This window comes from Macaca thibetana, chromosome 15 (genome assembly GCF_024542745.1).
Source record: "Macaca thibetana thibetana isolate TM-01 chromosome 15, ASM2454274v1, whole genome shotgun sequence".
Taxonomy (NCBI): Eukaryota; Metazoa; Chordata; class Mammalia; order Primates; family Cercopithecidae; genus Macaca; species Macaca thibetana.
This window is the reverse complement of record NC_065592.1, coordinates 8,185,218-8,211,865: the sequence shown is the minus strand read 5'-3', so window position 1 is coordinate 8,211,865 and position 26,648 is coordinate 8,185,218. Positions and strand designations below refer to the sequence as shown.

At 49.0% G+C, this 26,648-nt stretch overlaps 2 protein-coding genes across 2 annotated transcripts in view; one reads left to right on the top strand and one right to left on the bottom strand.

Moving 5' to 3' along the window:
- The window catches only part of C15H9orf78 (chromosome 15 C9orf78 homolog), a 583,691-nt gene that overhangs the window by 437,555 nt on the left and 119,488 nt on the right, over window positions 1-26,648 (bottom strand). The window lies entirely within an intron of this gene.
- Window positions 14,350-26,648, top strand: part of HMCN2 (hemicentin 2) — a 174,071-nt gene continuing 161,772 nt past the window's right edge. Inside the window, exon 1 of the mRNA XM_050760505.1 lies at window positions 14,350-14,602. Coding sequence (XP_050616462.1) covers window positions 14,350-14,602 — 253 coding nt within the window. The remainder of the gene's footprint in view (window positions 14,603-26,648) is intronic.

Sequence of the window (26,648 nt, the reverse complement as noted above, 5' to 3'; positions counted from 1 at the left end):
GGTCAGGAGTTCGAGACCAGCCTGGCCAACATGGTGAACCCCTGTCTCTACTAAAAATACAAAAATTAGCTGGGTGTGATGGTGGGTGCATGTAATCCCAGCTACTGGGAGGCTGAGGCAGGAGAATCACTTGAACCTGGGAGGCGGAGGTTGCAGTGAGCTGAGATGGCACCATTGAACTCTAGCCTGGGTGACAAGAGCGAAACTCTGTCTCAAAACAAAAAAACCCACAAAAATATATCTTTCCCTTCTTGAAGTCCACAGAGCTAGAAGGAACCACTTAGGGTGGGGCTTTAGAGATGTTTGGAAAAAACGGGGCCAAAACCCATCCCAAATCCTGAACCCACCCTTTCCATCCCCTCGTGCCTGACCTATAAACAGAAACGAACGATTAGCACCAATGCTAATCATAGCTTGTTGTGCCCAGCAATTACTGAATGCTTGCTGGATGCCAGATTAGTTTTCATATGGTGCAAATGCTTAGACCAGGCCCTCGACTAAGGAAGATGTTCAGTTAATGTTTGCTGGCTGACTGATGTTGGCCTCTGCTCTGCCAAAGATGTTTTTGTTCACAGGGACTTTGTTTCGTTTAACTGTAAGTCAGTTGTCATCCCAAGAGAAAGGCCCATGAGGCCATGTCCTGAATAAAGCAACATTTCTCCACCTCCATTACTTAGGACTTTTGTTACAAATGGCAAAAATCCAATCCAAATGAGACTAAGCAAGAAAAGGGAATTTATAGGGCCAAGTGCAGTGGCTTACGCCTGTAATTCCAGCACTTTGGGAGATTGAGGCAGGTGGATCACTTGAGTTCAGGAGTTCGAGACCAGCCTGGGCAACATAGTGAGACTACCCCCCACCCACTCTACAAAAATAAAAAAAAAATTAGCTGGGCGTGGTGGTGTGTATGTGGTCCCAGGTACTCAGGAGGCCAAGGTGGGAGAATTGCTTGAGCCCAGGAGTTCAAGGCTGCAGTGAACCTTTTTTTTTTTTTTGAGATGGTGTCTTGCTCTGTTGTCCAGACTGGAATGCAATGGCACGATCTTGGCTCACTGCAACCTCTGCCTCCTGGGTTCAAGTGATTTTCCTGCTTCAGCCTCCTGAGTAGCTGGGATTACAGATGCCCACCACCAGGGCCGGTTAATTTTTTGTATTTTTAGTAGAGACGGGGTTTCTCCATGTTGTCCAGGTTGGTCTCGAACTCCCGACCTCAAGTGATCTGCCTGCCTTGGCCTCCCAAAGTGCTGGGATTACAGACGTGAGCCACCGTGCCTGGCCTGCAGTGAGCCTTGACTGCACCACTGTACTCCAGCCTGGGTGGTGACAGAGGGAGACCTTGTCTCAAAAAAAAAAAAAAAAAAGGAACTTACAGATTTGCATAACCACACCACAGAAAGTATGGTGGGACCCGGGACTCAAAGGATACCCGGCTTCTCTTCCTCTCTCTGCCTTCTTGTCCCTGTTGGCTTCACTCTCTCCTACTGCAGATGACCTCCTCCCTGAGGGTGGGGAACACGGCTGCTGGCCCCCGTGCCCCACCCCGCCCCCTTTCCCTGTTTTATAGTCTTTGAGTTCCACGACCCCAGAGGGAAAGTGATTCTTCCACAGTAGAAACATCCCAGGGAAAGATGTTGATTGGCTCTGTGTGGGTCACATGCCCAACTTTGGGCCAGTCACTGTAACTGGAGGGATGAGACATTATGATTGGTTAAAGTTGGGTCACATGACTACTCTAGCAGGGGTTTGTTGGACGCCACTACTAGAAGGGATGAGCTGCTTTTTTTTTTTTTTTTTTTTTTTTTTTTTTTTTTTTTTTTTTAGAGAGTGTCTTGTTTTGTCACCCAGGCTGCAGTGCAGTCTTAACTCCTTGCAACCTAACTCACTGCAACCTCGACATCCCGGGCTCAGGCAATGCTCCCATCTTAGCCCCTGAGTCAGTTGGGACTACAGGCGACCGCTTTTTGTATTTTTTGTAGGAATGGGGTTTTGCCATGCTCTCCAAACTGGTCTCAAATTCCTGGGCTCAGGTGATCCGCCCGCCTCCACCTCCGAAAGTGCTGAGATTGCAGGCTTGAGCGACTGCACCTGGGAACTGTGTTCTTAATTGCAGGCAATAGAAGCCAGCTTCTGCTGATTTAAGCAGCACTATCAAGTGCTCACAGGTGAGCTACAGAATTCTGCTTGGCGCTACCGAGGCAGAAACAAGCCCTTGAAGGCATCGGAGTCCTAGTCTGATGAATAGAGGCTGTCGCTCGCTCAACTGCCCCTACCACGCCAGGAACTTCTGCTTCTACTGCCACTAAGGGGCCATCAGCTTCTTTGTGTCTCTGGTTCCAAATCCAAAGGCCAGCTGGAGTGTATCTGGTGGGCAGAGATTATGACAAGCCCTTGCCTCAGCTGCAGGAGAGGATGGGAAAGCGAGTAACTGGCATCTTAGCATCTGCAGTAGCAGGCAAGTTCTGTATTCCACTAAGCCTCATAAGCAGGGGCATTCCCAAACTCGATGTTTGGGTGGCTCAAACTCAAGACAAATGTATATGTTGTATGTGTCTGTGCAGCAGCCACTAACCACTTTGTTTTTGATGCTTTTGTTCCCGGGATGTAGGCCTGTTTCTACTAAATGTCAAGAGAGATGTGAATACATCTCCTTTGCTAACGGAGTCCACCCCATAAATCTTGGCCCTTGGCAAGCAGCTCCTCTTCAGGCTAAGAAGGTCATGGCTCGCTGTCTGGGCTGGGAACATTTCTTTCCTTCAGATTTTCCAAATGGCGTTTCTTGGGAAGCAGCTCCAGGCACCATTAATTAAACATCTTTAATCTAATTCCTTTTGCAATTCTCTGCTTTCATCAAAGGTCAACTGTCATGGCCCAATAGTTAGGATTGATCTTTTTACTTGATTGACATCATCTTGGTGACACTGTGGATTCCTTAGTGGAGACTTCACAAACCTAAATTGAATTGACAGGTACTTAAAGGAGACGAGTGGGGAGGGGTCCAAGGAGGTAAGAGAACTCTGGCCTGGGCTCGGAATCTATCACTCCCACTGCAGAGGCTGGGCTCAGCCTCACTTAGATGCAGAGGGTGGCCCCAGCTGGCCTCCCCGGGTCCCCTGGTCATTTGAGATCCCCTTACTCTGGTTTTCTAGCCACCCTTCCCAGGCAGCCATACTGTTTTTTTTAATGTGATAATTGTAATCCCAGTGCTTTGGGAGGCTGAGGCAGGAGGATAGTTTGAGACCGGGAGTTCAAGACCAGCCTGGGCAATATAGTGAGATCCCCTCTCTACAATTTTTTTTTTTAGTTAGCTGAGGCTGGGCGCAGTGGCTCATGCCTGTCATCCCAGCACTTTGGGAGGCTGAGGCAGGAGGATAGTTTGAGACCGGGAGTTCAAGACCAGCCTGGGCAATATAGTGAGATCCCCTCTCTACAATTTTTTTTTTTTTAATTAGCTGAGGCTGGGCGCAGTGGCTCATGCCTGTCATCCCAGCACTTTGGGAGGCTGAGGCGGATGGATCATTTGAGGTCAGGAGTCCAAGACCAGCCTGGCCAACATGGTGAAACCCCATCTCTACTAAAAATACAAAAATTAGCTGGGCATGATGGTGCATGCCTGTAGTCCCAGCTACTCGGGAGGCTGAGGCAAGAGAATCACTTGAGCCTGGGAAATGGAGGCTGCTGTAAGCTGTGATTGTGCCACTGCTCTCCAGCCTGGGCGACAGGCTGAAACTCTGTCTCATAAAAACAAAACAAAACAATTAGCTGAGCATGGTGGTGCATGCCTGTAGTCCCAGCTACTCAGGAGGTTGAAGAGGGAGGATCACTTGAGCCCAGGAGTTTGAGCCTGCAGTGAACCATGATCGTGCCACTGCACTCCAGCCTGGGTGACAGAGTGAGACCGTGTCTCAAAAAAAAAAAAAAGAAATACACATAACATAAAATTCATCATTGTAATTATTTTAAAGTGTACAATTCAGCAGCATTGAGTACATTCATGATGTCTTGTGGCCATTACCACTATCTAGTTCCAGAATATTTCATCACCCCAAGGAGAAACCCTGTACCCATTTAGCAGTCACTCCTTATCTCTCCTATCCCCATCCCCTAGCAACCACCAAACTGTTTTCTGTCTTTGTGGAATTGCCTATTCTCGGTTCTTCCAGATTCTATTTATATGATTCTATATAAATGGAATCACAAAATATGTGGCCTTTTGCATCCAGCTTATTTTATTTAGCATAATGTTTTGAAGGTTCACCCATGTTGTAGCAGTGATCAGTACATCATTCCTTTTTATTGCTGAATCATATTCTGTTGTATGATTACTACTACATTTTGTTTATCCCTTTGTTCATTAATGGACATTTGGGTTGTTTCCGCCTTTTGGCTGTCGTGAATAGCGTTGCTATGAACACTGTTGTACACATTTTTGTTTGAACACCTGTTTTCGATGCTTTTGGCTATATACCTAGTGGTGGAATTGCTGGGTCATATAATAATTCCACGATTAATTTTTTTGATGAACCGCCAAACTGTTTTGCGCAGCGACTACACCATCTTTCATTTCCACTGCCCTCTCTCTTGACCTGGCATCTTTAAGTGCTTTGAAATGATTTTTCTTGGCTGTCATGCTTCCCTTCTACTCCCTTGAAGACAGCTTTCAGAATCTTCTGGTTGACAAGAGCTTATCTGTTGAACAGTCCAAGCTAATGTGCTGATGGGAAAAGGGAAGGGATGTCTTGTCTGATCCCAGTGCAGTATCACAGGGGCTTCTGGGGCAAATCTCTCCATTTTTGCTGTTTAGCAAAGAGGAAATGGTGCTAATGATGGAAATGTAGGTGGAGGGGGACCATGGCTGTGACAGGAGGGGTCTTGATTTGGGAGCAGGTCAGGCTGTATAGAAATGCCTGCTTTGGCCAGGCACGGTGGCTCACGTCTGTAATCCCAGCACTTTGGGAGGCAAAGGCAGGAGGATGCTTGAGCCCAGGAGTACAAGAAAAGCCTGGGCAACATAGTGAGACCCTGATATGGTTTGACTGTGTCCCCACCCAAATCTCATTGTGAATTGTAGCTCCCATAATTCCCACATATTGTGGGAGGGTCCCAGTGGGAGGTAATTGAATCATAGGGGTGGTTTACCCCATACTGTTCACATGGTAGTGAATAAGTCTCATGAGATCGGATGGTTTATTTACTTATTTATCTATTTACTTATTTTTAAGACAGTGTTTCGCTCTGTCATCCAGGCTGAAGTGCAGTGGTGCCATCTTAGCTCACCGCAACCTCTGCCTCCCGGGTTCAAGTGATTCTCCTGCCTCAGCCTCTTGAGTAGATGGGATTACAGGCATTTGCCACCATGCCTGGCTAATTTTTGTATTTTTAATAGAGATGGGATTTCACCATGTTGGCCAGGTTGGTCTTGAACTCCCGACCTCAGGTGATCTGCCCACCTCAGCCTCCCAAAGTGTTGGGAATACAGGCGTGAGCCACGGCACCTGGCCAAGATCTCATGGTTTTATAAATGGGAGTTCCCCTGCACCAAGCTCTCTTTCCTTCCACCATGTAAGACGTACCTTTGCTTCTCCTTTGCCTTCCATCATGATTTTGAGGCTTCCCCAGCCATGTGGAACTGTGCATCCATTAAATTTATTTCCTTTATAAATCACCCAGTCTTGGGTATAGCTTTATTAGCAGTGTGAGAATGGACTAATACAGACCCTGTCTCCAAAAAAAAAAAAAAAAAAAAAAAAAAAAAAACCTAGGCATGGTGGTGTGTCCCAGCTACTTCGGAGGCTGAGGCAGGAGGATCGCTTAAGCCTAGGAGGTTGAGGTTGCAGCTGCAGTGAGCCATGATCATGCAACTGCACTCCACCCTGGGGACAGAACAAGACCCTGTCTCGAAAAATAAAAAAGAAAGAGAGAGAGAGAGAAAGAGAGAGAGAAAGGAAGGAAGGGAGGGAGGGAGAAGAAATACCAGCTTTAATGGCCCTGTCCCCAACACAGTGACTGTCCGATTCTGATAACATTCTTCAAACACCTGGAGAACTTAAATAGAGAGTGTAAATTAAGGAGAGTCATTAAAGAAACTAAGATACTGTTTATGTATTTTAATTGTACTGCTCAAGCTTGCGAGCTTATAATACAATGAATGAAAGGGCTTGGAATTTTCTTGTGCTATCCATCCATTCGTACAGCACTTACTTATTGAGCTCCTGCTGTGTTCTGGATGCTGTACTTGGGTTCAAGGGTATGAATGAGAATGAGTCAATTGTGGTCTCTGTCCTTTGGAGACACTTTGCCTTGTGGGTCACTTTTGGCACTGCACAATCACAGCCCTTTCCTCAGGGTGCCTCAGGACCTGCCCCAGGGGTTGGATTGCAAAGTCAACACAGGAGAAATCTAGGTACAGAAAAAAGTTTAGCAATCTTTAAATTCCACATGAAGGTCAATGTTCATGTATTGTGGGATCTGGTCCGCAGCCCACAATGCAACGGCACTCTTTCTTTGTTCCCAGGTGGATCGGCAGGTCGAGAAATAATAGACACACACAAGATAGTGAAAGCTGGGTCCAGGGGGTCACTGCCTTCTGGTCCCGCAGTGCTGCCAATGCACTGGATATACCAGCACTTATTATTAAGTTTAGTGAGGACGGGGGTAGGTTAGTGAGGGATTTAGGGTCATTTGATTATGAGGTGAGATGGTCACATGGGGATGAAGTAATTCTTTAACATAACATCTATATGCAGAAGTCCAGTATACAGAGATAAGAATTTACAATATAGTGTGTGCATCAGTAATTTCTTTTTTTTTTTTTTTTTTTTTTTTTTTTTTTTTGAGACAGAGTCTCACTCTGTCGCCGGGGCTGGAGCGCAGTGCCCGGATCTCAGCTCACTGCAAGCTCCGCCTCCCGGGTTTACGCCATTCTCCTGCCTCAGCCTCCTGTGTAGCTGGGACTACAGGCGCCCGCCACCTCGCCCGGCTAGTTTTTTGTAAGTAGAGACGGGGTTTCATCGTGTTCGCCAGGATGGTCTCGATCTCCTGACCTCGTGATCCGCCCGTCTCGGCCTCCCAAAGTGCTGGGATTACAGGCTTGAGCCACCGCGCCCGGCGCCTGCATCAGTAATTTCTAACAGAGCCTTAAAACAGAAACACAGTCTTTCCATAACCTATGATTAGCAAGATATTAATCAGCAGTAACAGTTGCAGCAAAAGCTTGTTACAAACAATCCATAGAAACAGGACATGAAGCTAGACAACCGGTTAGACCAGAAGGGAATATGCCTTAACCTTAAAGAGGCCTAGAAGAGCTGTGGCAAGATGAGGGCGTTTATAGCCTTATCTTATCCATATGGACAGGCTCCCCTCATGCAACCGTTTATAGGCTCTCCACAAGGGTCGCATTTCATTCCCAGAGCTATGAACATCTGCTTTTCTGGGATAGGAATCTTGGTGATGTGAAACCTCCCTGACTGCACATCCGTTCACAGGCTCTCTGCAGGGGAAACATATCACACACTGTTGGCTCATTCTGGCAGCCCGACCTGGCATTGTCTTTACACAATCCTGTATGTAATTTTGTATTTACAATAATCAGAAGCATTTCCTCTTTTATTCTGTAGCAATAGTTTCAGGGGGTCTCCCTACATTCATGGTTTTGTGTTTATTGCCTGAACATAAATAGTTATGTAAAACTGTACATCATAGGAGGGAAAAACAAAAGGATAGGCATGTCTCAGTGGGAATGCTTTTGGCTGCAAGTAATGGAGAATGCAATGCAGTTAGCTTAACAATGAAGGAAAATGCATCATTGCACATAGCAAGAAAGCCACATGGAGGGCAGCTCTGAAGCTGTTTTCTCTTTCCATGCTGTCCATGGGCTGTGTCCACATGGTTCCAAGATGGCTGCACAGCTCCTCCCCTCCTATGCAGACATCACATCACTAAGTGGAAGAAGAGGGACTCCACTTTCTTCTTCCTTGTGTCTTTTTTTTTTTTTTTTTTTTTTTTTTTTTTTTTTTAATTTTCTAGATGCCTTCTAGTTTCATTTTTACATGGAGGCCTGTAAATCGTCTGCAATTAGTCTTTGTGTCTGGTGTGAGGCAGGGATCCAGGTTCATTGTTTTACCATACAGATATTCAACACCATTCATTGAAAAAGACTTTCCTTTCCTCCTTGGCACCTTCCTCAAAAATCAATTGGCGGGGCCAGACACAGTGGCTCATGCTTGTAATCCCAGCACTTTGGGAGACTGAGGTGGGTGGATCACCTGAGGTCAGGAGTTTGAGACCAGCCTGGCCAACGTGGTGAAACCCTGTCTCCACTAAAAATACAAAATTAGTTGGGCATGGTGGCAGGCACCTGTAATCCCAGCTACTCAGGAGGTTGAGGCAGGAGAATCACTTGACCCTGGAAGCAGAGGTTGCAGTGAGCTGCGATCATGCCACTGCACTCCAGCCTGGGCAACAGAGTGCATCTCAAAAAAAAAAAAAAAAAAAAAAATCAATTGACTGTAGTATTTGATAGCACAACAGGGTGACTATAGTCAATGATAGCTGTATATTCAAAAATGACTAAAAGTATAATTGGATTGTTTGTAACACAAAAAATAAATGCTTGAAGCTTGAGGGGATGGATACTCCATTTTCCATGATGTGATTATTACATATTGCCTGCATGTATCAAAACATCTCATGTACCCCATAAATATATACACCTACTATGTACCCACAAAAAAAAAAGTCAATTGGTTATCTGTGTGTAGATCTATTTCTGGACTCTGTCCTGTGCTATTGACTTATTTGTCTTTCCTCTTGCCTTTGCCATGCTGTCTTAATTACTGTTGCTTTAGAATAAGACTTCAAGACTTCCAGGCAGTAAAAGTCCTCTGACCTCGTTCTTCTGTGTCTCTTGGAGACACATGAGTACACAATCTTACATGGCCCATTGCCCAAAATTGCATCAAATGCCCATTCCCAGCCCAGTCACTGGCAAGGGGAATGGGATTACAGGGTGACCTAGTCCATCAGGGTTTCCTTTGGGGAGGGGAAGGGGTTACCCTTCCTTAGGTCGTGTGGAGGAAGAATAGTCACCTGAGACAGAAAGCCAGAGGGAAAGCCAGGCTTTCCAGGAAGAAGGTAGGGAAGAATTTAGGGTAGGAAGCCAACAGTGTCTGCCAAAATACACAAAACGGTTAAATGGAATTTTTAATTGTGAGACAGAGAGAGAGAGACAAAGAGGACAGAAGAATAAAAGGAGACAGTAAACTTCAACTCACTGTGGATATTCTTGCAAGCCACTGATGACAATGATAAAGGTGACAAAATGGCCATAAATGACAACAAGGCTTAGTTTACTGCCCCAACAGTGAGGAACGACCCCTGCCAATAAGGCGAGCTCCTTCTCCCCTGACTTCAGCATCAGGGGCTCAGTAGGGCATGAGCCCTGTCCAGGGGACACTGGGCTAGGCCTGGGTGGTGGGGAGCGAGTCTCAGAGCGCTTGGCCCTGGTTTAGCTTTTACTTGTTTGTTCTTGAAACGTGGGGATGGGCAACAGTTTCTGCATCTCTTGAACTGCCTAAATATTTCTTGGGATGGTCTCAAACCATTCCTTACGGTCCACGTGACTTGGAGGCTGGTCCATAGAAGGGCTGGATTCAGCAGTAAATCATCTAGTGTTGGCTGCCTGGAGCACTCGGCGCAGGCTTGCAGATTCTAACTTCTTGGCTCCTGCAGCCCATCCTCGGTAGCTTCACCTTCCCAGTTGTTTGTGAGTTCCTCCAACTTCCTGCTAGCTTTGTTTTCCAGGCCCCTACTGAATTCTTTAATTTTTCCTAGAGGAGCAAAACAAGGATTTGAAACTTTTTAATTCTCAGGCCCTGGCAGGACAGAACCTCTGCTTTATTCCCAGGGTTATTTCTCTGCCTCCTCTTTTTGCCCAGGCCTTCTGGTGACATATGAGTAGGCTGTGACTTTCCAGCCTTTCAAAGGTGCTTAATGTCTGAAGCTTGAGTCTGAGTCCAGGGTGGGGAATTGCTCGAGAGGACTAAGAGTGTCTGAGGAAGACACCAAGCTCCTGGTTAGTTCTACAAGAAGTTCTGCTTGTTGGGATTCCTGAATAAATCATTGCCCCGTGTTTCTGGGGCAGCATGGAATGGTGGGGTGGGTCACAGGATTTGTGGGAAGGCACACGCCAACACACAGCCCACCCCAGACACAGGACTTCACCTCTCAGAGCCTCAGTTGTCTCATCTGTTCCATGAAGAGGAGATACTGACATTTGAGGTTGTTGAGGGAGTGCATGAGGAAGGGGTCAGTATGGGGTCTGGCCTTCCTTGAGGCTCTGGCCAATCCTCTCCACCCTTAGTATTTTTACTCTCTCAGAGGAACAGAGAAGATTCTCCAAGGATGAGGGCTGGGGTGAGACGAAGTGAGTGGGGGATGTTAGAATTGCAGATTTATTTATTTTTACTCTTTGAGATGGAGTCTTGCTTTGTCACCCAGGCTGGAGTACAGTGGTGCGATCTTGGCTCACTGCAACCTCTGTCTTCCAGGTTCAAGCATTTCTCCTGCCTTAGCCTCCCAAGAAGCTGGGATTATGGACACCTGCCACCATTTTTTGCATTTTTAGTAGAGACGGAGTTTCACCATGTTGGCCAGGCTGGTCTCGAACTCCTGACCTCAGGTCGTCCGCCCACATCAGCCTCCCAAAGTGCTGGGATTATAGGCGTGAGTCACCGCACCCAGCCTAGAATCACAGATTTAATGCGGCCAAGACTAGAAGGCATTTAGGGAGCAGGGAATAGGGAAGAGTAAGGAAGGGCTATTGGTAGGGAAGAGTCATTTTGCGTGCACTGGCTATGCATTCAGAGTCCAGGGTTTTGATGTGGCCCCTCTGCACATGGATCTTCAGTGCAGACACAGTGCACAGACCTGGGTTCATGAGCCAGGGCTGAACTCAGCAGGCTGAGCAATACCCATGCCTGTTTCCTTTAAGTGGATGGCCCACAGCATATGTTTGCTCTCTATAGCTGTCTACAACAAATGTGCTATGTTAGGAAACAACTCCACTGAGACCACTTCTTCTGGAAATAGAGGAAAAGTGTGGGGTTCCCAGGCAGCCTGCAGTCAAGGCAAGGTGGTGGGATGGAAATTGATTGATGAGGTGCAGTTGTGTTTTCTCTGGACCTGCTGCACTGCAGCCTTGCTCACTTTTGTTATGTGACCATGTTTACATTCTTGGGAAGTCCTGGGCACTCAGGGGATGGTGCTTGGGGCAGCACCTCCAGCCATCCTGGATGGGCACTGGGGTCAGGTCAGACATTAGTCTTTGATGGAGCTACGACAGACAGACGACAGGTGCCTGCTCAAGCCTCTCTTCCCTGGCAGTTGGGGGAAGCAGTGCCAAGATGAGCCTAGACTTCCCCTCGCATCCTTCGTCTGTCTCTGAGGGACCAGGGTAGTGGTTCCAGAGTGATAAGGCTGCAAGAAACATCAGAGGTTATCTTGTTAGCTCCCTTCCATCTCAAAATCATTTTATGAATGAAAAGACCAAGCTTCCAGGAGGGGAGGGCCTTGCTCCAGGTAGCCAGGCTATTTCAGTACCCAAATCCATGATTCCTTTTGCCCCTGGTGACCAACTCGGGGAGAGCCATCTTGCTTTTTTAGTTTGGGGCCAGCTCTGCCCTTACATCCTTGATGAGTAGATTTGTGGCTTCCTGGGATCTACAAGGTCCACCCTCTGAACTTCTATGCTGTGACCTCTCTGAAATGCACATCAAATCAGGTGGCTTCCTGGCCTGCATTCTTCAGTAGCTCCCCAGTGTCCTCAGAAAAACCCCAAGTGCATTTCCAAGATAACAGAGGTCCTTTGTGATCTGGTCTCTGTTCTCAGCTCCACATCCCCTGACTGGTTACGCAGGGCTACCTGTCGATGGGTGTTTCAGATCTTCCTGCCTTCGCACGTGCCCTTCCTGCTCCTCAAATACCCTTCCCTGCTTGTTCCTTAAGACTTCTCAGGCTCATTCTGTGGCCTTCTCTGACCTCTTAGGCTCAGCCACTCTTTCCTCTGAGCTCCCAGAGTGCTTGGTAATTCTTCTATTAGCACTTATCTCATTGACTTAGAATTATTTGTTTACATGTCTCTTCTCCCCAGGGTGGGAAGCATGTCTTCTCCATCTTCATCCCCCCCATCCCCCGCTGCTGCCCTCACTGCCTAGCAGAGTGCCTGACCGCAGCTTGGGCTCAGCAAATGTTTGTGGTGTGAATGACCGAAGGACCTTTGTCCCCAGATGTTCCCTGCACTGTGCCTGAAATGTCACCATTTGTGAGTCCTGCTTGGTTCCTGGCTCCTGTTGGCTTTTGCCTTCCCACAGCTGGGGCCTCTCTTCTCTCTCCAACAGCTGGCCCAGCCCTGCCCAGACTCTGGGGGTAATCACAGACTTAGCCCAGGGAGATTTAAAGAGCCAGCATTAAGAAGTGCAGGTGACTCAACTTCCTGTGAACTTGGTTGCAAGTTCCACTCCCTTGCTGGGTCTGGGCACCTGGCTGCACTATATTCCACGAGACTGGTAGCTCTGTAGGAGACCGTTTCCCTAGGACCCCAGCTCTGGGCTAGAATGGAGTCCCTGGGGATGTCTGCTGCCTCCCACCGTGGCCAACGCCCAGCTGCCAAGCTTCTCTGATGCCTGCTGGCCCATTCAGGTGGCAAACCTTCCTTGGGCACCTACCATGGTCAGGTGCAGGATCTCTGCCACAGAACTCACAGCCAGAGTGGAAGGGGCAGGTCCACAGACATGACGTGGGCCATACGGTGTGGTCAGAGCCAGGACAGGGCTCAGAGAAATGTGGGTTGCAGGGCAAGGGTTCAGAAGCAGCCTCAGAGGTGGGGTCTGAGCTGAGACCGAAGAGGGAAGGAGAAGCATAGGGTGGGGGGCTTCCTGGCTGAGGACTCTGCAGGGACGGGGCTCAAGAAAGCGCTTCCACCCCCCACCATCACTCACAGACCCAGAGCCCTCAGCCATGTCTCTGGGCGCATGGTGTTCTCGGAGGAGGGATTGAGGGGTTAGCTACCTTCTCGCACATGACTCAAAACCAGGCATATCCACAAAAGCTGCTGTTTATTTATTCAGCCAACATTAGTGACTCCCCACCATGTGCTTGGATCTGGGCTGGGAACTGGGGGCTCATCCAATGTAGACCAAGGCTTAGCCCTGCCCTCAAGTGGCTCGTAGGCCAGTGGGGAGAGAGGCCTAGAAACAGGTCCCGAGAGCACAGCCTGAGATAAGCAGCCATGCCTGAGCCCATCTGGATCTGCCATGGAACAGGAGGCTGAACCCAGCCCCAGGCAAAACCCAGTCCCAGACAGCACCTCAGGTGGGAGCCAGCAACCCCACATGCAGCCCATGGGGCCGGGGAGGTGGATGGGCAGGAGGGTAGCCCTCATCATCTGGAGTCACCAGGCGACCATGTGACAATGTCTTTTAACACAAGGGAGGCAGCAGAGCTCTGGGCCTTTGGAGTCTTTCTAGATCTGGCCTCTGATCTTGTCTTGATTGTTTGAGAACTGAGTGACCTGGGGCAAATGCCTTCACCTCTCTGAGCCTCAGTTTGCTGCTCTGTAAAATGGGTTTAGGGTTAGTATTTCATTCTAGGGTTGCAGCCAGTCTTCAAGCAAATAACTGAAAATGATTAGAACATGGTTAAAAACAAGACTTCTTGTTGATTATAATAATAGTAGTGCTTGCAATAACCGGGAAGCACAGAGCCCACCCAGCAGAAGGAAAAGGCATGGCGGAGTTTGTGTGTGTGTTGGTGGGTGGGGGTGTAGGGGAGTGGTCGCAGCACTGGGTGGAGGGAGCTGTAGAAGCCAGGGTCCGCTTTGGCCAGGCAGGGATGGGGGAAGTTGGGGTTTGAGGGAGACTGGTGCCGTTGCGCCTCCCCTTCCCTGTCTCCCGCCCCCGCAGCGTGGCGCGCCATCGGCTGGAGGCGCAGGTGTCCACTGCATCCTGCGCGTCCCCATCCCTCGCTGCCCTGGCAGGGGCCCCAGCTCCCTTCTGCCTTCCGCCCCGCGTCCTCCCCTAACCTCGGATCTGGACGGGTGAACAGTGGGGCTGGGAAAGTTTGAGTCACGGTGGGGGGAGCGGAGGAGGCGGGCCCGTGACCCTGAATGGGGTGGGCTCTAGGACCCGCTTCTGGCGCCCAGCAGGGGGACCCGCCGCGCGCCCCTATCCCTCGCGCACTGGCCGCGGCCCGACGGAGCAAGGCACTGCCTGCAGCCGCTGTGTGCACTGGGTCGGCCGGCTCGCTCCGACCTGTGCCTCCACCACAGCACCCGCAGCCAGAGCCGCGCTCAGCATGATGCCCGGGGCGCCGCTCCTGCGGCTGCTGACCGTGGTCTCTGTGGCAGTGGCGGTGGCCGGAGTTCCCGGGACGGTAATGCCTCCCACCACGGGGGACGCCACCCTGGCCTTCGTTTTCGACGTCACTGGCTCCATGTGGGACGACCTGATGCAGGTGATAGACGGCGCCTCGCGCATTCTGGAACGCAGTCTGAGCCGCCGCAGCCAGGCCATTGCCAACTACGCGCTGGTGCCCTTCCACGACCCAGGTAGCGCCCCCGCGCCCCCGCCTACCGGGCGCCCCCTTTGCGGTGCGCTCACCTGCCCGACCCCCTCAGTTGGCCCCGAACGCACCTGGACGTCGTGGGCTGCGCCACACCTTGGCGGGCGCGCCTTCTCGGCATATCCGTGCTGCGGGGACCCCGGGCACCTGGGCAGTCCTTGCGGCTGTCCCTTCCCTCCCAACCTCTGGAGCATTCCCTCGCTCGAGGAACCTGCTCTCCCTGCTCTCCTGCGCCGTTGTGAGACTTCAGCAAGTGACCTCACCTTCCCGCGCCTTACCGGCCCCACCTATGAAATGGTGAGGACGGCCTCCCAGGCTTGCTGAGATGTTGAAATGAGGCAGTCCTCTCGAGGACTTGGGACTCCACGAGCCTTTGCAGGGTTTTTCCTTTGGCCAATTCTTAGAATTCGCTCCCAGCATAGGTTTGGAGACCAGAACAGCTCCCAGAGGCAGGCCTTGGGACGAAATGGGGTCCACTACGGACCCTGCAGTGGGGAGCGGACTCACCCTTGCCGGTCTTGCCCCCTCGCCTGTCTTCCCTAGGGAAAGAGCAGCGCCTCTCGTGTGCTGGCCGTGGCCTCCACCTGCTGTATTCTCACAGCTGAGTCCCGCCCTAACTCCTTCCCTGCATGCTGCACCTCTGCTTCCCCTTTAACCCCCTTCCTTGCAGCTCAGTGTTAGGGGCGCCCTTTACAGGGTCCCTGGGCGCTCCACTGTAGAGAGTCCCAGGGAGAGCGGTTGCTGAGTGAGCAGCAGGTTCCCAGTCGAGGAGCAGGACTGCTTTCCACACTCCTTTTTTTTTCTTTTTTTTGCGACAAGGTCTGGCTCTGTCACCAGGCTGGAGTGCAGTGCCGTAATCACGGCTCCCTGCAGCCTCAAACTCCTGGGCTCAGGCGATCCTCCCACCTCAGCCTCCCAAGTAGCTGGGACTACAAGCATACACCACCATGCCTGGCTGATTTTTAAAATGTTTTGTAGACATGGAGTCTCTCTGTATTGCCCAGGCTAGTCTCAAACTCCAGGCCTCAGTGATCTTCCCACTTAGGCCTCCCAAAGTCTTGGGATTACAGGTATGAGCCACTGCACCCAGCCTCCCCAGCATTTTTTAATGGGAAATTTGAAACTTACAGTAACATGGGGAGAAACGTACATGGAACCGTCTACGCCCACCACTGAGGGCCTCTGAGTCATATTTTGCTTTATCATATCTATCATTCACCCCTCTGTCAAGGATAACTTTATAAAGCAAACACACACACACACACACACACACACACACACACACACACACACACACACAGATTCCTTGCAAAATTGTACGGCAGAATGTTCTTGTACTGAGGAAATAGACAGTGGCCATTGGCTGCATGAGCTAGCAAGTCCTTTCAGAAGGATTTGCATTTATGAATCACAATGCCATCACAGGTTCTTAAAAAACGGATGAAACGGTGAGAAGACATAGTTCTCTACGTAGGCTTCAGGCTGAGTTTGTGGTCTAGGGGCTTGGAGGCCCCTCTGCTTCCAGAAGTTCTGGGCACCACTGGGTTCTGCAGCTCAAAGCTCGGAAGCCAGGACTCTAAAGAAAGATTTCTAGGAACATCAGATGGACAGCTTCCACCTTGGAGTCAGGGGGCAACCAAGCTGGGGGGCTGTGAGGAAGTGGGCTGTGAATTGTTCCAGCACTTGAACTGGAACACAGGTCACCATCCGTCTCCCCAACTCTCTCACCCACTTTCTGAATTGTTCTGGGGCTTCCGAAGACATCACACTGAAGGAGCTTAGAGATCGTCGAATCTACCCCTTTATCTTACAGTTGGAGACACTGAGGCTCAGGACACTGATGAGACTTCCCCAAGGCCCACCTGCCAGGGTGGCATCATTCCTGAATCATAACCCACATTTGTCTCTGAAATATGTGGCTCCAGTGGCCCGGCAGGATAGCAGCCGTTCGGAGCCACATGTCATGTCCTGAAGCCCAGGCCAGGGTTCCTGAGGCTGTCCTCACCGCCCCATCTGTGGCCACGAGCCTCAGGAAGCCCCCCGCCCACCCCTGCCCTTCCCTCTCCTCTCTGGACACTGAGCTGGCATGCAGTTCTCCAGCCTTCACCAGGCTCAGCGCCCTTACTCCATCCTCTATGAAACGAAAAACCAGTACTCTATCCTGGTTCCCCAAATTAGCTTCCCAGTGACACCCCCAGGTTCAGACATCAGGGAGACTTCAACATCATGAAACCTTGACCTGTGTAGAGCCCAGGGAGGCCCACAGGGGGGCCTGTGTGAAGGGGGCAGGGTCCATTCCTCGGGCTGGTAGTCCTCTGGGACAGGCCAGGTGGGGAATAGAAAGTGACATGTGGTGGCTCAGGTGCCAACTCCTGGCCATGGACCAGTAAGCAAGGAAGGGGACTAAGGAAAGACCCCCCTGAGGAGGCAGCCTGTGAGTAGGGCTTGAAGAGCATCAATGAATGTTTACTGGGTTTTGGCTGTTTGCCTGGCAGATGCCAGGTGCTGGGGACACAGCAGGAACAGAGGATTCCCTGGGGCGTGTGGAACTGGCTGGGTAAGGACTGGGGGATGGACAGGAGGGCTGATGTAGAGGGACAGGTGTGTGTGGGAGCTGGGTGTGCATGGGAGGAGTGGAGCGGGAAAGTGAGGAGGGGCAAGATTGGACGCAGCCATGACTGCAGGGCTGATTGATGCCTTGGCGGACTTGAATTTCCTTTTCTTTCAATGGGCTGTGAACAGCCACCGAGGGCTTCTGAGCGTTTGGAGCTGTGATTTAGGCCTGGCTGTGCCTTTTGAATCAGCAAATAGAATCCCCTTTGGTGGAAGAGGAGCTTGAGAAATAGGGGTTGTAGCTGTTTGTTCCAGCTCCCAGAGCTGCACACTGGGAGGGTTTGTTTTTGTTTTTGTTTTTGTTTTGAGGCGGAATCTCGCTCTGCCGCCCAGGCTGGGGTGCAGTGGCCGGATCTCAGCTCACTGCAAGCTCCACCTCCCGGGTTCACGCCATTCTCCTGCCTCAGCCTCCCATGTAGCTGGGACTACAGGCGCCCGCCACCGCGCCCGGCTAAGTTTTGTATTTTTAGTAGAGACGGGGTTTCACCGTGTTAATCAGGATGGTCTCGATCTCCTGACCTCATGATCCGCCCATCTCGGCCTCCCAAAGTGCTGGGATTACAGGCTTGAGCCACCGCGCCCGGCCCTGGGAGGGTTTTCTTAAAGGAAACCCCTTTCCTAAACTCCAAGAGGCAGGTGCAGGGCAAAGAGCAGTAGTTCTGGACTGTTCGTGCTTGGAGACAAACTAAGATCCGTGCTTCAGAAATTTTACAGTTTCTAAATTAAAAAGTTGTATGTTCCCAGAGTAGGAAAGTTAGAAGTTTGCTAATCGTTTCAAAAGAACCCTGGTTCCTTTTTTTGTTTTTGGAAAATAGTAGTAGAAACCAAGATCTGGTGCTAAAATTTAGATTGTTTTCAGTTTTTCTATATTAAAATGTTACTAAAAAACTCTTGTTAAAATCTTTGTCTGCATCTTTGATTGGTTTTTATGTAGGCTTCAGTTCCTCGAAGTGGAATTCCTAGCCATTTTTAACACAGCGAGTCGGGGGACGACTCGTCAAGTAGTTTTCCAGAATGTTTCAGGAGAGTGAACTTCCACCAGAACCGTTTCAGGGGGCTGTTTCAGCGCAGTCACCCCCAACACTGGAAATTAACATAAAAATATTTCTTTTCTAATTAAAAAATGGAAAATGATACCCTCTTGTTTCAATTGCTAGTGAGGTTCAATGTCTTTCAAGCGTTCACTAGATAATTTTGGTGTGAATTTCTTGTTTTGTAAACTGTCAGTTTCTTTGCAAATTTTTTCACTGGGAGTTTTAGTGGTTTTATTTTTAGTTGGGATGAGGACTTTATGTTGATGATGTTATTTTGTTTTGTTTTGTTTTTTGAGATGGAGTCTCGCTCTGTTGCCCAGGCTGGAGTGCAGTGGCGTGATCTCCACTCACTGCAACCTCTACCTCCCAGGTTCAAGCGATTCTCCTGCCTCAGCCTCCTGAGTAGCTGGGACTACAGATGCATTCCACCACGTCCGGCTAATTTTTGTAGTTTTAGTAGAGACGGGGTTTCACCATGTTGGCAAGGCTGGTCTTAAACTCCTGACTTCAAGTGATCCACCCATCTCAGCCTCCCAAAGTGCTGGGATTACAGGCATGAGCTACCACGCCTGGCCTTAACATTTTTTTTTTTTTTTTTTTTTTAAGTGTGCTTAGTGTTTTTCCTGGTTGCTTGTCTTTTAGTATTTGTAATTCTTGGTGTTTTAAAGTTTTAAATGTTTGTATAGAGAAATCTATTGTTTTTCTTTTTTTTCTTTGTGATTTCTTCACTTAGGTGCTTATAAAGGTTTTTTTGTTTTGTTTTGTTTTTTCCTGTCACACAACCAATTAGGTAGATTTTCTAGGGTTTATGCATGTGTGTGTTTTGTTTTATTTTCCTCTCTTCACATTTAATTCTTTAACTTGAAATTTTAAAAATTGGTAGGCTGAGCTCAGTGGCTCACACTTGTAATTCCAGTACTTTGGGAGGCTGAGGTGTGAGGATTGCTTGAGCCCAGGAGTTCAAGGTTGCAGGGAGCTATGACTGTGCCACTGCCCTCCAGCCTGGGCAATAGAGCAAGACCTTGTCTCAAAAAGAAAACAACAACAACAAAAAGAAAAACAGAAAATCTCAATAAAGTGTGGACTTGGGTTAATAATTATGTATCAATATTTATTAGTTGTGATAAATGTAGCATAGTAATGTAAGGTGTTAATAACATCAGCCTCCCAGGTAGCTGGGACTACAGGTGCACACCACCACACCTGGCTAATTTTTTGTAGAGATGGGATCTTGCTGTGTTGCCTAGGCCGGTGTCAAACTCCTGGCTTCAAGTGGTCTTCCTGCCTCTGCCTCCCAAAGCAGGGAAATTACACACATGAACCACAGCCCCCGGCCTTCCTCAGTTTTTCTTTTTTTTTTTTTTTGAGACAGAGTCTCGCTCTATTGCCCAGGCTGGAGTGCAGTGGCCGGATCTCAGCTCACTGCAAGCTCTGGCTCCCGGGTTTATGCCATTCTCTTGCCTCAGCCTCCCGAGTAGCTGGGACTACAGGCACCCACCACCTCGCCCGGCTGGTTTTTTGTGTTTTTCAGTAGAGATGGCGTTTCACCGTGTTAGCCAGGATGGTCTCGATCTCCTGACCTCGTGATCCGCCCGTCTTGGCCTCCCAAAGTGCTGGGATTACAGGCTTGAGCCACCGCGCCCGGCCCCTCAGTTTTTCTTTAATGCCCTTTTTCTGCTCCAAGATCCCATCCAAGATACACTAATTGTCGTGTCTTCTTCGGCTCCTCAGGTTGTGAGTTTCTCAGGCTTACTTTCGTTTTGGTGAAACTGACAGTTTTGAGGAATACTGATCAGCTATTTTCCCTCAATCATTATTTGTCTGATGTTTTTCTCAAGCTAGACTGGGTCATGTTTCGGGAGGAAGACCCAGCGTGAAAATACCATTGTCATCATCTCATGTCAAGAGCACACATTATCACGGTGATGGAACTCTGTTGATGTTAAGCTTGATTGCCTGACTCGGGTAGTAGTCTGCAGCTTTCTCCACAATGGAGTTACTATTTTCCCCTCTCTCTTTCCATACTGTGCTCTCTGGAAGAGAGTCAGTCACTGTGTGCAGCCCACATTTAAAAAGGGGGGAGCTACGATCCACGTCCTTGGCGGGGGAGTATCTATCTACATGGATTATTTGGAATTATTCTGCATGAGAATTGTCTCTTCTGCTCCATTTATTAATTAATTTAATCACTTATCTACATCAGCATAGAATCATGGCTAGCTATTTTATACTTTGTGTTACGATTCTAAACCACTTTATGTTGCTCCTCAAATGTTTCTGGCTGTGGTCGTCGGGAGCTCGTTCAGTTGGTTTCTGTGTCCCTTGGACACCCCTCACGTTGTGTACATGTTTCTTTTCTTTTTTTTTTTTTTCCACATTCCTACTTTCTGGCACTGGTTGAGGCTCCAGGCTCATCTTATGTATTTCCTGCCTCAGTCCTTGAATTCACTGTTTCTCCAAGGATCCCTGATTCCTGTGACTGGAAACCAGGATATCTGTGCTAAGTGTGTTTGTTGGTGCTGAGGTGCCATTACTTCTAAAACCTCCCTTAACTCACAGGGTAAGGAGATGTATGTTGTATACATACCTGTCTATGTACTTGTATCTATAAATAGTTTTCTATGTAATCATCTGTGTCTATATTAAGCTAAACATGAGTTCATGCTGAAAGCTTCAACTCTAATTCGTGTTTGTTATTGGATTAGATATATTAGGTATATGGATAGTCAAACCTCTTCCCGTGCCTTATCCGTAACCTCCACATCTAACAGTGACAAACTTGCCTCCTGCCGTCCACCATCCCTTTACTTTACTGTTTAGTTCCAGTATACATTTATAGTGCTTTCAGAATTGTTGAGGAGGACCCCCATGGGAAACAGCTTTATTAACTAGAATACAGTTTTTTTGCTTTTAGTCTTACAGATTCCATTCATTTCCAAAATTACTTAGGCCAACACCTTCTTCAGCTCCTTCTTTTTTAAAAAAATTATTTTTATTTTATTTTTTTATTTTTTGAGATAGAGTCTCACCCTATCTCCCAGGCTGGAGGACAGTGGCTCAATCTTGGCTCACTGCAAATTCCACCTCCTGGGTTTAAGGAATTCTCCTGCCTCAGCCTCCCGAGTAGCTGGGATTACAGGCGTGCACCACCATGCCTAACTAATTTTTGTATTTTTAGCAGAGACGGGGTTTCACCATGTTGGCCAGGCTGGTCTTGAACTCCTGACCTCAAATGATCCTCCTGCCCCGGCCTCCCAAAGTCTTGGGATTACAGGCATGAGTCACCATGCCTGGCCTCTTCTTCTTCTTCTTTTAAACTTCGAGACAGCATCTCATTCTGTTGCCCAGGCTGGATGACTCACTGCAGCCTCAACATCCCCAAGCTCAGGGGATCCTCCCATTTCACCCCCAGAGTAGCTGGGACCGCAGGCACATACCACCACGCCTGGCTAATTTCTGTGTGTGTACATAGATTTGGTAGAGGGTCTTGCCATGTTGCCCAGGTTAGTCTTGAACTCCTGGGCTCAAGTGGTCCACCCATCTTGGCCTCCCAAAGTGCTGGGATTACAGGCCTGAACCACCGCGCCCGGCCAAGCATCTTCTTTTTATTCATATTCTTCATTTGCAAAACCTTCTTGAGAATTTTTTTTTTTTTTTGAGATGGAGTCTCCCTCTGTTGCCTGGGCTGGAGTGCAGTGTCCGGATCTCAGCTCACTGCAAGCTCCGCCTCCCAGGTTTACACCATTCTCCTGCCTCAGCCTCCCGAGTAGCTGGGACTACAGGCGCCCGCCACCTCGCCCGGCTAGTTTTTTGTATTTTTAGTAGAGACAGGGTTTCACCGTGTTAGCCAGGATGGTCTCCATCTCCTGACCTCGTGATCCGCCCATCTCGGCCTCCCAAAGTGCTGGGATTACAGGCTTGAGCCACCGCACCCGGCCAAGAATTTTATCTTTTAGATGACATATAGAAAAACTTGTCACTTCCAAAAATTTTTTCTACTCTGATTTTTCTTGGAATTGTGTTAAGTCTTGATTTTGGGGAAGAGTTATCATTTTCAAAAAACTCCATTGTTCTCATCCGTCAGATGTGCCTCTTATTCTGTTCATATTTATTTCTTTTAGTAAAGATTCATAGTTTTGGTTTTTTTCATAAAGATTCAGGGTTTTTTTTTTTCTCACAGGTTCCACCCATTTTTTTAAAGATTATTTTAAGATAGTTTGGGTTTTGTCACTATTTTGCCCAGGATTTTTTTTCCATTACATTTTTTACAAATGAGTATTGCTTATTGCTAGTATGTTGGAAAGGAATTCATTTCATATATTAATTTTCTTTCCAGCTTCTTTTACTAAAGTTTTTTTTAACTAGTTCTAATTTTTTGTTAATGTCTTCAGTTTTCTAGGTTGAGAGTCACAGCTTGTCCAAATTATAATAATGTCACTTCTTTTCCAATCAAATGTTTCACATACTTTAAGTGTTTTGTATTATTTATCAGTGAAAATTGTCAGAACAATACCAAATAATGGTGATGGCTGCAGTTATCTTGTCTTTCTTTTTTTTTTTTTTTTAGACTGAGTCTCGCTCTCTTGCCCAGGCTGGAGTGCAGTGGTGCAATCTCAGCCCGCTGCAACTTGCGTCCCCCAGGCTCAAGCAATTCTCTCGCCTCAGCCTCCCGAGTAGCTGGGATTACAGGCATGCGCCACCATGCCCAGCTAATTTGCATATTTTTGGTAGAGACAGGGTTTCACCATGTTGGCCAGGCTGGTCCCAAACTCCTGACCTCAGGTGATTTGCCTGCCTCGGCCTTCCAAAGTGCTGGGATTACAGGTGTGTGCCACCGCCCCGGCCATCTTGTCTTGCTTTTGATTGTGCACCACTCATCGTATGATGTTGATTCTCAGTTTGAGTTTTTGTTGCTACGTGAACGAAGATGCTTTCATTCCTAATTTTACTAAAAGAAAATAAACTCAAAAAACAAGAAAAAGCAAAAACAAAACAAAAAATCCAAACAAGGATGGGTGTTGAATTTTAGCAAGTGATTTTCTGCTTTGTTGCAATGTTTATAAGAACCTTCTCCTGTTGATGTATTAATGTGATGTATTAATTTTTTTTTTTTTTTTTTTGAGAGATGGAGTCTCACTCTGTCGCCCAGGCTGGAGTGCAATGGTGTGATCTTGACTCACTGCAGCTTCCGTCTCCTGGGTTCAAGCGATTCTCCTGTCTCAGCTTCCCAAAGTTGGGACTACAGATGTGCATTACCACGCCCAGCTAATTTTTTTTTTTTGAGACGGAGTCTCGCTCAGTCTCCCAGGCTGGAGTGCAGTGGTGCGATCTCAGCTCACTACAAGCTCCGCCTCCCAGGTTCACGCCATTTTTCTGCCTCAGCCTCCCGGGTAGCTGGGACTACAGGTGTCCGCCACCTCACCTGGCCAGTTTTTTTGTATTTTTAGTAGACACGGGATTTCACCATGTTAGCCAGGATGGTCTCGATCTCCTGACCTCATGATCCGCCCGCCTCGGCCTCCCAAAGTGCTGGGATTCCACCGTGAGCCGCCGCGCCCGGCTGTCATTGTTTTCGTTAGTTTGCTAGGTGGGAGATGGTGTCCTGTCTTCATCTGAATTTGTCGATTGTTGGTGACCTTCCAATCTTCTGGAGTTTCTCCCTGGGTGTCTCTGGGGCTCCTGGGGCTCCATCATCCTTCCCAAGGGAAGAGGTGGTTTTTGCCGGTCAGTGGTGAGGATGCAGGCGGGCAGAGCGCAGATGTATTTGGGCCACACACTTGCCTGGGAGCTGGAATGGCTGGAACTCTGGCTGCATGTTGTGGGTTGTGTGTGTGTACATGTGATTTTTACTGTCACCCTGAATGACATTGCTATTTTTATTTTTTGAATTTATTTTTGAGATGGAGTCTTGCTCTGTCACCTAGGCTGGAGGGCAGTGGCAACATCTTGTCTCAGTGCAACCTCCACTTCCTGGGTTCAAGTGATTCTCCTGCCTCAGCCTCCTGAGTAGCTGGGATTACAGGTGCCTGCCACCATGCCTGGCTAATTTTTGTATTTTTAGTAGAGGTGGGGTTTCACCATGTTGGACAGGCTGGTCACGAACTCCTGACCTCCAGTGATCCCCCTGCCTCACCCTCCCAAAGTGCTGGGATTACAGGCGTGAGCCACCACGCCCAGCCGTAACGTTGCTATTAACCAGCCTCACCTCATGAAATAGAAACAATCAGTCCTTCTTCTGAAGGGAAAATTCACTCTCTTAACCTGGCCCTGGACACGTCCCTCCTTGGAGGCCTGGAGGTCTGAGCGGCCTGTGAGCTGTGAGCTGGACTAGGCACGTCCCTGTCATTCCGAGGGTGCCTGACAGTCAGCCAGGAGTGGCCTGGCTGGGATAGATAACACCTCATCAAAGGGCTTTCCAGGCGAGGATCTGTGCAGGGGAGGGGTGCTAGAGAGAGATGGCCCAGGGTGCCTGCAGGAGGAGTACAAGAAGGGTGAGGAAGCCACGGGTCTGAGGGCAGGAGGTCCCTGGAGGGGCAGGGGTGGGTGGGTGGGTGTGTCAGGTCAGCCTGTACAGCCTGAGCTGGTCTGGTTCCCAGGGATCCCCTATGTACCCATTAATCACTTACTCCATCTTCAATTCTCAAGGGGTCCCTGGGGGCCAGGCAGGGTGCTGGCTTGCCTTGGTACCTGCAGTCCAGCCAGAAAGGCCCATGGTGCATAGCCAAGTCCCTAGGCGTCTCATCACAGCTGTGGCTGCCCGCAATGACATTCCTGAGGGAGTGACATTGAGCTGAGGTGGAGAGAAGCTGGATAGGTAGGGGAGGATCAGAGCAGGACTGAGAACAGCACTCCAGGCAGAGGGGACAACATGAACAATGGCTGTGAGGTTGGCAGGAATATCTCCTTGATTGAACATTAGCAGGTGGAGCTGACAGGGACACTCAGGGCGGAGCTGGGTTCCATCTCCGGGTGTTCAGGGAGAGGCCCTGGGGTGGAGGTCCCGAGGAGAGTTGCTTTCTGGTCTCCTGGACACTGAAGAGGAGGCAGATAAAGATTCTGGAGCCATTTTGGCCCTTTGAACAGAACCACCCACCCAGTTGGCTCTGCCATCGTGTCTGTCCCTTGAAGGTGTCTTCAAGGGAATCACCTTTGCCCAGACTGGCTCAGGGGCTATCAGAATTCTAGCAGGCTTGACATCACTTTCTCCAACCCCTGCCCTTTAGTGATGGGATAGCTGAGCCCTGGGGAGGGGAGGCAGTTTGACGATGGTGGTGGCTGAGTGCGGGACCTGCCTGCGGTCACTGCAGCTGAAGGACGGGGATATGTGGATCCAGGGCTGGCTCCAAAATTCCAGCCCCACTTGGAGAGAGAAGCAGGGGCAAGGCAGGCCCCAGGAAGAGGCCTCAGCCTGAGATATTTCTGAGACTGGGTTCTGAGTGCCTGACTGCAGCCTTGACTGTGTCCACTGGGACACATGAAGCTGGGCGAGGGGGTGGGGCACCCCGTGGGTGAGGGGTTGGGCTGTTCCACCCATGCGTGCTCCTCACATGTCTGAGACAGTTCATGGGGCTGGCCCCACACCCTCCTCTTGCCCAGTGGAAAAAACCCGGCCTGTGGAGTGGTGGTTCCAGGCCAGGCTTCTGGGGCTCATATGCTGGAAGGCGGCGTGAGTGGAGCCAAGGTCACGGGTTTAATCATCCCTGCAGCCGGCAGGCCTGCTCGGAGGGACTGCACGCCACATCTGCCCAGCTGTTTGACAAGTGCCCACCCTCAGTCATGAACCTCCGTCCCTCTGCAGGCACAAGACAAGGGTCTGGGGAATGAGTTCTGAGTGTCTGCAGCCTCATGGGTGGTTGACAGCTTGCACTGGAATCAGACTGACCTAGATGGACTCTCATTTCTACTGCTTCCTAGTTGTAATTCCTTGGGCAGCTCACTTTACCTCCCTGAGCCTCCATTTTCTCATCTACAAAATGGGGATAATAAATAGTAGACCTCATAGGTGTTGTAAGACTTTTATGAGCAAATGCATGTCAAATGCTTAGAACAAAACTTGGTGCTTAGTAAACATCAAAACAATGGTAACATCACCATCACCACCATCATCATCATCACCATCGTCATCATCACCACCACCACCATCATCACTGTTTTTGGTGGCAGTATAGTCAGTGGCAAAGGGAACAGGCATTGGAATGAAACATTTGTGGATCTGGACATTGTACAACGTTGAAAAGCGTTCTTCCAAAATTCATGTCCTTCCTGGGACTGCAGAATGAGACCCTATTTTCCTTTCTTTTCTTTTCTTTTTTTTTTTTTTCTTTTTTGAAAAGAAAGCTCTTGTTGCCCAGGCTGGAGTGCAATGGCGCAATCTCAGCTCACCTC